Source organism: Crinia signifera, chromosome 7 (assembly GCF_055691185.1).
Source record: "Crinia signifera chromosome 7, ASM5569118v1, whole genome shotgun sequence".
Taxonomy (NCBI): domain Eukaryota; kingdom Metazoa; phylum Chordata; class Amphibia; order Anura; family Myobatrachidae; genus Crinia; species Crinia signifera.
This window is the reverse complement of record NC_139223.1, coordinates 132,707,387-132,719,529: the sequence shown is the minus strand read 5'-3', so window position 1 is coordinate 132,719,529 and position 12,143 is coordinate 132,707,387. Positions and strand designations below refer to the sequence as shown.

General features: G+C 38.6%; 1 protein-coding gene across 1 annotated transcript in view; it reads left to right on the top strand.

The window, feature by feature from the left end:
• The window catches only part of KIF5C (kinesin family member 5C), a 75,512-nt gene that overhangs the window by 9,956 nt on the left and 53,413 nt on the right, over positions 1 to 12,143 (top strand). Inside the window, exon 3 of the mRNA XM_083153841.1 lies at positions 6,775 to 6,848. Within this exon, the coding sequence (XP_083009967.1) occupies positions 6,775 to 6,848 (74 nt within the window). The remainder of the gene's footprint in view (positions 1 to 6,774; positions 6,849 to 12,143) is intronic.

The window sequence follows — 12,143 nt, the reverse complement described above, 5'->3', positions numbered from 1 at the left end:
TGAAGACCATCCACCTGCAGAACCCTGCTGCCGCCTCTACGGTCCGGACAAGGTTAGCCCCCCAAAGGGGATCACCCTTTCCTCACCTGATGGTTACTTCCACTGCAACTCTCACTGGTCACAGCTACTCAGGCCTGCTGCAATACTTCCCGGATTCATCCTATCAACCATCCAATCTTCCAAATCTTCCAATCATCCAACCGTCCAATCATCCAATAGTTCAACCATTCAATCATCCAATCTTTCATTCAATCATTCAATCTTCAATTCAATCATCTCTTCAAGTAAATCCTTAAAATCAACTATTCAAGTTTACGTTTATTCTTCAAATCTACACTTCAAGTCATCTTCAGTTTTCAACCTCGTTATCCATCCACTACGAACTTTACAATAAGTTTTATATATCATTGACTCTGGTTATTTCATATCTTCAGTATTACCTTTGTGCCACAGTTCATCTTCTGTAGCGCAGTATCTTTATTAAAACTGGTTTTTTTTTATCCAATTGCATCCCTCCCTTCTGTCGTATGCAAAAACCTTACATCAAGGCACCTAGCCTCCGTTACACTCCAGCTGGTGCTACTGCTAGCGTGACACTGGCCAATAAAAGGAAAAGAGAAATATGGGCAAAATAACTCAGACATTGCAAAGAGGAAACTGGGAGCAAATGATGTAAGACACAGCTGCCACCACGGTGGAGGATTACCAACCTCCTAAACTTAAACCGTGAATTGGAGAAAAGCGTGGGGTGTTACACTAGCACAATATTTGTTTATATCTTTAAGACCTTTTTGGATTTGTAGAATCTAACATTCTGTCATGCATATGTGATATGTATTGTATTGTATCTGCAATTTTGTATTGTTCTGAAGCTTTAACCAAATAAAAAAGCTTGATTGAAAAAAAAAAAAAAAACACACATAAAAATACAATGACAATTAATGGTTAATGAAAAAAAAAAAAAAACATAAAAATTATAATGACAAATATTTTTGGTGGGCAACCCGGGGCTCAAGGGTTAGTATTGGGTATCCATCTGTTAAAAAAAAAATGACAAGTGTGCTGGTATTGTAAAAGGGATGATGGTAAACCCCAACTAGCCTTAATGATCAATTAGATTTGGGGTGTAATGGTAGTAATTCTTTAAGGGAATTGACCATCAACGGTAATGTCCAGTATAAATGTAAAGGGTGTTCACGGGTATCCAATTGGCAGCTTTGCAGGTCATCTAAATGCCGCCCACACGCAGATTATCGAATGATTTATCTCTGGTGTCTTAGATCTGTGGCACCCCTGTACGGGAAGAGGGCAGACAGCTGACATCTAGGGATGTCAGCTGCCCATCCCCGGCACCCACGTCACCAGCAAATTACCACGGGAACGCCCATGAAATGCTGGGGGTTCCCATAGATGCAACCTATGTCTGCCGCCCCCGTCCGCACAGCTGCGTGCGAAGAGGCTGGTGAATAATCAATTCGTCGCACCTGCTCGCACAAAGAGGCTGCACATGCGCATAAATGCTTATGCTCCTTTTGCTGGTGATACCCTGTAGAAGCCTATGGGCTTCTTTCGGCAGCCCATAGGCTTATCGCAAAGGACAGCTTTTATCGCAAGAGCTGTCCTTTGCATTAATAATTGCATATATTAGTGCATATTATTATTTATTTATTAGCAGTTTCTTATATGGCGCACACATATTCCACAGCGCTTTACAGAGAATATTTGTACACTCACATCAGTCCCTGCCCCAGTACAATCTATATTCCCTACCACATATACACGCACACACAGACATTTTAGGGTTAAATTATTGGGAGCCAATTAGTCTACCAGTATATTTTTGGATTGTGGGTGGAAACCAGAGCACCCGGAGGAAACCCATCCACCCATTTAGTATAAATGCAGTAGCCATTAGGACATCCCCGCCCCGATCTGGTAAGGGTGGAGTGTCCCTGCATCATCTGTCACAGCTTTATCAGAAAGCGGCAGGCTAGGAGTGTACTGTAGGTGTTGTACAGCGTGCTCTGATTAATCTATTTCTATCCATTTCAAATCATTTTATGAAGAATAACTTGAAAAGAGCAATAGATTATAATAATGCTATAAAGGTTTCACTTTTGCCACAGAAGTCTCTGTAAATGTACTGTCCAGTGTGTTTCAGTATATGTAGCAGCTGCTAAATACCATGTAATAGTTGGCGTGGGTAGATCTTCAGGCTCCAGCCACCCATTGTTTATACAGTATCACACAGTGTTATTCCATCTTTATCTTTTTATACAAAGCAATTACTGAACATGCAGCTTGTTATATGCATTTTCATAAAAGTAATAGTCTGCTGATTTACAGCTTGAACATTGTCTCTTGCGTGTTAATATGGATAAATATGCGCATTATTATTCCACTTTATGCAGCCATTATCTGCACTCATGCTCTGGGGAGTGACTTCCATCCGTGTGGAGTGCTTTGTGTTGCTGGCTGGTGGGTAATTATTCTGCACTCTTCACCCCCCCCCCCCCCCTCACCCCCACCCCCACTACCCAGCAAAATAAATCTACAGAGCAGCCTTGCTGGCCTTTGAATATATTTGATGACCTTACAATATTACAATACTAGAGTTAGCCGATTCTGTTCTCCAGCAACAGTCACATATTTTAAATGAAAAGTCTCTACAAATGACCCTTTATTTTAAAATTGATCAACCATTCAATAAAACACATCTTCTGTGTATAATTCACTAGTTAAAAGCCCGTCAAAATTACGTCTTCTGCAATATCCTTTTTACTTTGAGCTGTGACAGTTTTTAGCCCACAAACTCTCCATCCCAGTCCCTCTCTGCTCCTACCTCCAATCTCTTCACAGCTTCCTCTTTCCATATCCAGCAATTTTGAACCAGTTAGTGTCCCTGCAAAAAATTATTTTTTTTTGCATTCAAAGGAATAATTTGGTTCTTTGAATGGCCTCTAGTCAACACTTGCGGTACTTCACCTCATAGAGGTGAGCAGTAGTTAGCCTTGTGGCAACATTCAAATAAAAAATAATAAAATATGATATATAATGGAGATATTGGTCCTCTCTGGGAATCGCAGGCTACAGTAGTCCATAGTGCAGAATCACGATCTTTAGCAAATTTGTGTCAGCACATCTAGAACTGGCTTAGATTTGTCTCACGCACGTGTCACTAAATTGGCTGAACTGGGTGGCAATGCGACAGTAACACACAGGCTAAGGTAAGTTGTGGCGTGCTGTGGGCTTGGAAACCAAGTTGTGGGAAATGTTGTGCACACACAGGAATCTCTCTGGTGTCTGGTATTTGCTGCTACAATTTTCCATTGATAGTGATGATGGTTATAAACACATGGACGATGGATGTATAAGGGTTTAGTGACTGCATAGATAGCTTTATAATAATTACTGTATAATAAAAGCAGCAGTATGAACTATTCCCCAATTATGGGCTGGTGGACCTCCAACTATTGTACTGAAGGGTCATGGGTAATCTAAAAGTGGACAACCCTAGTAACATGAAAGGAGACTTTTGTATGTTAGATTTGTGCCCCTTTCAGACTGCACTTTTTCCCAGTTATTTTACCGTTTTTTTTTACCGTTTTACAACGGTAATTTGTGCAGTCTGAAAGGTGCAGAGTGAATTTACCGGTTCTATTGAACTGGTATTTCTAAACGGTAATAAAGCAGGGTCCTACCCGTTTCAGACCTGTTTTTTCATCCACTGTTTTCTATGGGTTAAAACGGGTTCAGTGTTGTGAAGGAACAAAAACTGCATTGAAATACCGTTTAAAGACATGCGGTGTCAAAGGGGTTTTAGCTGGCAGACACGTTTTTAGAAACGTTTTAAAATACCTGGTCAAAGCCAGTTTTGCGGTCTGAAAGCAGCATCATGTGCCTACAATATGAAATGGCAATAAAAAGAGATATTTTCCTACAGTAGTCCATGGACTTACGTTTGAGGCCACAAAAAAATCCTACATTTAAGGAGCCCATACACGCTCCGTTCCTGCTCCGTCCGTTCTGTACTATGAGATGCGCGCTCCCGCGCATCTCATAGTACAGTACAAAAAGTATATGCTACACATACTTTTTGTACTAGCTCTACATCGATTGTACTAGCTCTACATCGATATGATGTGTACTTTAAAAGTACAGAATGGACGCCCAGAACGGAGTGTTTATGGGCTCCTTTACACCTGTTCTAGACGAACATATGTAAACTGTACTGTATTTCCCATCCTGACAAGATTACTGACCTAGATTGTAACCATATTAAATAGAATGTATTTTCAGATAATTTGCAAAAAATATTAGCTTTGTAGGGTCAACCTAGTGTCCATGGCTCCCCAAGGCAGGTTGAGACTAAACAAAACCCTTCTACATAGTGATTTGACACCTACATATAAAATGGTGGTTCTAGCACTTCTATTATTGACACATACCATGTTATATTACATACATTTCTCATTTTGTCGCTTTTGTGACATTGTAGAGTATCTATAAAGCTCCTGCATTTAAAAAAATAACCTGATTTGTTTGCAGTAATCCATATTGAAGATTAAAAAAAAAAAAACATTTTCTGTAAACAAGTCGAGGGACAGGAGAAGGGAGGGGGTGTTCTCTGATTCCACAAATGGAGCTTACTCTTGCAGCTAGCAGTTCATATAGCAACAGGTGTTCTTCCACCTTTAGAAACTCTGGTGTTGTTTGGAAAAATATCTAGGATGGCTCATTCTGGCATAATAGCAACATCACTTACCATATTTCAAATGAAAATTTCCCATAAGAAATCCTAAACCGTCTGATGATAGGGCTTAGTCACAAATAGCTGTGTAAGCATTTGATTCTTTGTTGCATTTGGGACTATTTAATAAACCAATCCAATATTCCATGGGGGGTAATAAATATTCTATATTATATTTAAAAATAATGTATGTGTATGTATTATAAGGGAAACTATAAATTGATTTAGATAATGTTTTAAGGGTTACTTTATAGTCATAGTGGGAAAATGGTCCCGCCACTGGTTTGACTACCATTTTGTCAGACGGAGCATGTAAGAAGCCATGATGAGTTGAGTTTATGCTGAAGGGGAGCTCTTGTATTGGGCTTGTATAAAGGACAATTTAGATATTTCCAAAAGTACCACAAAGATTTCTGTGATGAAGAATCCAAGTCAACCAATTACATTTAAACCTTTTAGTGCCAAGTGAATTTTTCAAAATTGCCAAGCAACATTTTGTATTTATCTTAATGACCTGGGATGTTTTCCTTATATAGGAAATATAGTTTATTTTTATTTTTTTTTACACAAAATTTTTATTTGTATGTATATAACAAATGTGAGTGATGCTGGCATTATTAGCGGATATTTTGCACCTTTCTCACAGAGATGTAAGTGTGCCTTTGAAGAGGGGGGATTTTTACTCCATTTCTTTAGTGAACTGACTAGATCTGTTAGAAATGGATCGCTGATCGCTCTGTGTGTACAGCCCCGGGCGACCGCGATGCGCGTCCCCTGCTTACACTGTCTTTCCTGCTAGATTGCAGGGCTTTGCCTATAAACAATAGGCAAAGCCCCACGCTGCACAGATCGCCCAGCATACATTGCAGTGTGCATCACGGGTGTAACGCGATGCTGAGTGATCGTACTTAAGCACATCCCTCAGCCTCCCTGGACCAGTTACCCCTGTATGTATGGGACTTTAAGGTGCATATGCACTTTAATATTTTGTCTGTGCACGATTTTGACTATGCGATTTCCCTTGAACTCCCCAGAGCCCAGAACTATACAATCTCGACTATATTTTCTTAAGATTTTCACTGTATTTACTTGAGAGTTTGACTATGTCTGTGAACACTAGGCTGTATACAATATAGTGAAAATTGACTTATTTTTCAGGACAATATCTGCATAATTACTTTGGTAATGTGACCAGTCCCTCAAGTACCATAATAAGGCTTTTTGGTTATGTTCATCTACTTCCGCAGAACGAATACTTCCATTAGATTTTAGGCTGATGCAGCTTAATTAAACCTATGCCAGGCTGTTTGTTCTTCCTGGTACAGTTCTGAACAAGCAATAATGGGAAGTTCATCATTATGTGTTCATAAAGCTGAAAGAACACTCAGCATATACTGTACAATAATTTAAGAAAAGAGACTTTCCTTAAATGATTGCCTGTATCTAAATAAAGTCAACTAGCAATGGCCCAACTCCAGTTCCAATTTGGAAGACATTGATTCTAGGCAGATTATAATGTGTAACAGGTATTGTGGTTATAAAAGAGGTTTTATACTTCATACTCGGGTATATTGTTCTAGATGTTGTAAGTATCTTCACTTAACAATGAAACTAGTGCCAGTCACCTATATAACTAGTTAGAGAAATATGTTAAGTCTAAAGGTGGCCATACACACGCAGATTTATCTTCAGATCTGGCTGGTTGGAACAAAAACCTGGTTATGGATGAGAGCAAATGACAGTTGACCATTTGCTGGAGATGCTAGAAAACTGACAAACTGTCACTCATCCATAACCATGTTTTTGTTCCAACCAGCCAGATCTGAAGATAAATCTTACTAGTGTATGGGCACCTTTACTTATTCCCATTTAATGTATATGTGTTGATTCCTTTGAAATGGAATTCCATATTGCAATACATAGAGCTCAGGGAGGAAGTAATCTATGTACAGGCTGGAATAAAAAGTCTCTGTACTTAAACGTGTATCACAATATTATTAACAAGGGATTTCTTATTTTCACAGATGTTTTGGATGGCTATAATGGAACCATCTTTGCCTATGGACAGACGTCATCCGGGAAAACCCACACAATGGAGGTAACACACTTATTGTAGCACGTCACTTATCTAACTGTGGTGTAGCACCTCTGCAGTAGGGCTGGCTGACCTGTGGTTTTCCGGCAGTTGTGGGACAAAAATTCCCAGCATGCAGCAAATTTTTATAACCCTACAGTGGCGTGGTGGTCATTTGCAGGTCACACAATGTACTCAGTGCAAATCATTATAAAAATCTTAAATTTTTCAAGGAACCCCCCCCCCCCCCCCCCCCAAAAAAAAATAAACAACACCAAAAAAAATCCTGAAAATAATTAAAATGATGTATATACTTTCATGGGTATGATGAATTTCTACATTATTAAGGGGAATTTTCCGGGCATTATTTCCAAACGGGGACATACCGCCCGCCGCCAATTCAATGCTGCCGTTTCCAACAGCATTGAAGGCGGATCTTGACAAAACAGATCCGACTTTCAAACCAGTCGGATCTGTTTTGTCGGAAACCGCCGTGGATTATCAAAGTTTCTCGACAATCCCTGTCCGTTTTTACCAACACGCCCCCTTTTTGCCACTTGGCAGGCAGAACATTGAATTTGAGAAACTGTCGAGCCGGGTGAAACTGGCCAGAATTCAGACTGTCTAAACGTTCCGACAGTCGGAATCCAAGATTGAATACACCCTTAAGTGTAGGGGAAATCTATTCAAGTGAAAGTAAAATGACAATCCCCAAATAGTTATTTTTACATGTTTCAGAAAAATCAAATGAGATTTCTTCTCCCTTTAAAAGAATAATTTAACATGCAGAAGAATCCCATAGAAATGATTCGCCAATTGAAATGAAGTGGACAATTTGAATTCATGTAAAAAAAGAAATGATTAAGTATTATGATTATTATTACTATAACACAGGGGTCCTCAACCTATTTTACTCCGGGACCCCATCAGACAATAAAAATTATTCCAGAACCCCAATAAGTTACTGCAGAAGGTCATCACATCACATGTGTAGTCAGCAGACAGCATTGTGGAGGCACAAAATGATGGGAGGAGTCTGAAGTGACAGACAATTCAACAGATTTTTCAGACTCCTTGAATCACTGACTGAGATTAGAAAAAATCATCAGCCTGATGATCAGCAACATGGAGTCGCGACCCCATACTGAGAACCGCTGCTATAACATATAAAGATAATGTAATATTGACGTTATTTATGTAAAGATGGAAGTAGAAAATGTCTATATTTTCATGGAGCCACATCTTCCAGGAACATGTGGCAATCTGCTACACAAACTTGCTGGAAACTGCAATAATCACTATGCCCTGTTATCCAGGGAATGTCCACTCGATTCCACTATAGCACCACCAGCCTCATTTGTTTTCAGTGGAGTCAAAAGTTCTGTACCTAGTCATCCAGTCAGAAATGACTAATGTATTAATGTTACTTGTCATTGGCTGTGCTTTCTCTTTCATTACTATGGACAATGCATTTCATTGGCCTTTCTTTACCTATTGAAATGTGTCAGCCATTCGAATGACTGCTGATAAAATGTACTCACCAGACTTAAATAAAGTAAATTGAAAATTAATTGTCTTTTCAATACAGTATGTTGAAGAGTTTGTGGCATTAATTGAATCATTATTTCTGGTAATTTCTAAACGAAATAAATGAAAAAAGCAATTAAAAAAATAATTTTGTGGAGGATTGGACTGTTCTGGAATAAGCTGATCCAGTATGCGAACACTGTTTATACATTGCGATTACAAAAGAACCCTGCAGCATGTTTATTTCTGTGCTGTAATATATGGGACCTTGGCACAAAACAGGCACAGATTATCCCAGTGTTAACAATTATCCTAACTGCTGCAAAAAATCTGATTCTTACCCACTGGATTACTAGAAGTGCACCTACTATAGCTGAACTGAAAAAGATGATCCTAAACCTCTTTTTTTATGAAAGACAGGCTCTCCTCTCAGATCTAGAGAAAGGCGCAACACGTTATTATAAAAAAATGGGAACTTTACATTTTGAGTTTAGATTTAGACCAATCCACCCAGACCCAGATACAAAGAATCTTCGAATCCACCACGTGGTTCTTGCATCCACGTGGTTCTACATCCTCTTATACTAGAGTTTGAAGTGTTGGTTTGATACCCAACTGCTGTACTATACTACAATTTGCTACTGTGTGCTGGTATGATTCATGTCATGTCCACACTAAGGGCCTTATTAGATCTGAGCTCAGTACAAATATGTTCGGAAAAAGGGCAAAACCATGTGCACTACAGGTGGGGCAGACGTAACATGTGCAGAGAGAGTTAAATTTGGCTGGTGTGTGCTGAAACTGAAATCTAAATTGCAGTGTAAGAATAGCAGCCAGTATTTACCCTGCACAGAAACAAAATAACACACATATCTAACTCTCTCTATACATGTTGCATCTGCCCCACCTGCAGTGCACATGGTTTTGTCCATTTTCCAAACAAATTTGTACTGAGCTCATATCTGAATAAGGCCCTAAGTGTGAACTTGTCTTATGTCTCCCCCCCCCCATCCCCATCATTGTCTTCCCTCCCCCCCTCGCTTATGTTTATGTGTGTTATAATAAATATGTTCAGTGTATTATATTTAGTCAGCGATGGCTATAGCGACTGTTGCTGCATTCATTTTTATGAGATAAGATGCCTTCTTAAATGGGACCGTAATATATTTTTCCACGTGTCTTATAGTTTCAATGTTTGTTCACCAGATTCTTTTTTCACGGTTAAAAAAAATAAAAAATAAATAAAATAAAAATAAAAATAAAAAAAATAAAAAGGGGGCTTTCCAGACAGAATCTTACAAGATATTGTTTATTTACAATTGTTTGAACATGGTAAAATGGTAATAATACTATGTACGGATACAGAACCTTCTACCACATATATATCACTTCCATTCTTTGTATGTCTTTTTCAAGATGTATGTTTGGGTTTACGCTTTCCTCTATGATAATGAAATGTCCATTGTTGAATCCTTTGTTATTCATATTACTAAACAAATAAAAATTGTCATATAAAAAAAAAAAAAATGAATTTTGCACATGTCTGGCAGCATCTGCCTGGGCACTTACATAAACATGCAAAGGCTTTTTAAACTGCACAGGATGTAAAGTAAAATGAGGACATAAGCATGCATGTAAATCACATCAATAAACAGTATATTTATGTGAAAATTTCTGTGTAGGTTATAATTAAATAGATGTGTACTTATCCAGGACAGATGCGTGGAATTTAGTTCCCTTTTGGCATACTTCATTGACAATAATATTAATTATTTATTAATTACCAGTTATTTATACAGCGCACACATATTCCGCAGCGCTGTAAAGAGAATATTTGAACACTCACATCAGTCCCTGCCCCAGTGGAGCTTACAATCTATATTCCCTACCACATGTACACGCACACACAGTCATTCTAGGGTTAATTTTGTTGGGAGCCAGTTAACCTACCAGTATATTTTTGGATTGTGGGAGGAATCTGGAGTACCCGGGTTAAACCCACGCAAGCACGGGGAGAATATACAAACTCCGCACAGTTAATACCATGGTGGGAATTGAACTCATGACCATCTGTGCTGCCCATATTTATGTGTAAGGACATTTAAAAAAAAAAACAACAACAACACAATGTGTAGACCAGTATGTACTTGAAAGAGATTTTTACAGAATTAGAGCACAGACAAATTTCTTTAATAGGGTTAAGAGAAAAAATCTGTGTGGGTTCATCTATCTGTCAGATTATAGTAGTATTTGTTCACAAATGGTATCTACTGGTAAGCTGATTGGTAAAGGCTTAGTGGATCAATGTGATTTGAAATGGTGAAGATTTTCTTTAATACTCTTTGTTCTTGTAAGATGCTAATTTACTGTCCAGAGAGGTGGAACATATACACTCGTATATGGTACTATGAGCCTTATTCTAGTTCACTCTTAGAGGCAAATTCCTTCTTAGCTGGACAAAACCATGTGCACTGCAGGTGGGGCAGATGTAACATGTGCAGAGAGAATTAGATTTGGGTGGGGTTTTTCTTCAAAGTGAAATCTATATTGCAGTGTTAAAATAAAGCAGTCAGTATTTCCCCTGCACAGAAACAAAATAACTCTAATCTAAATCTAATTCTCTCTGCACATGTTACATCTGCCCCACCTGCAGTGCACATGGTTTTGTCCAGCTAAGAAGGAATTTGCCTCAAAGAGTGTACTAGAATAAGGCCCTATGTGTGTATAAAGGAATCTTTGAACCAGCAGTGGTTTTATACGGGTTGGTCACATGGAGAAAAAGAAGACTCGTTGTGGGGGCACTCTTAGGGTATTTACATGTGTATATGTAAATATGGTTATCTATAGTTATCACAGAATCGAGGGAAAAAGGGGACTGTAGAGATAGTGATAATGCTTAAAACTTAGCTTTTAATAATCTTAGATTAATATAAAAATTAGTACAAAAAATAATCAAATTATACAATTAAAGTTTAAAATATGCACTGCAGCTCAACGTAATGTCCCTGTCTATGAGAGAAAATCTTCAGTGAGCAAATTCAAGAGCTCACAATATAGTACCTATGTCAAATATCAGGCCAGGAGCTCACAGAAATTCGCCGCTGTGTTGGTTAGTTTCAAAAGGAAAGTTAGAATAGCAATAACCTGTACTCAAAATGAGACTTAGTTTCAAAAAGTCATATATCAATAAATATTGTAACAAAAAGTAGCCAGCTAGTCCACATCAATATAGCTCAAATAGCTGATGTGACTGAAGAAGGTAACAATTGTATAATCTCAAATAACACAAATTATCAAATGACTATACTCATCACAGTTGTAGGTGTAGTCAGGGACCCCTTGTTGAGTTGTTCAGTCTTAGTTTGACTGTGATGTGGCACTGTATATGGTTATCAGGTCACAGATAAATACTTCTAAAGATAGAAGAAAAAGGGGGGATAGTAGAGTACCTAATAGCTTGCAAGTGTCTATATCTCACCCAATTTTCATTCTCCCACCATCATAAATTTAGAGGATGGTGGATATGGGAATCGGGGAGAGCCTCCGCAAGTGAAAAAAGTAAGATGGCCAAAGTTCCTTCTGCTGCTCATCCAGTCAGGATGTGATCAAGCCCCGTGGGAGGGGCGAAACGCGTCTTCCCTACCTGCCTATGCATCTGTCACTCAACCCCTGCACGAGCAAACAAGCCGCTGATGTTTGGTGGAGCTAATCGTAATCGTAACTATTCTAAACTGCTATAAGCTTTAATATGTACTGAGCGCTAACTGTCTATATACTGTAACCGCGGTCCAG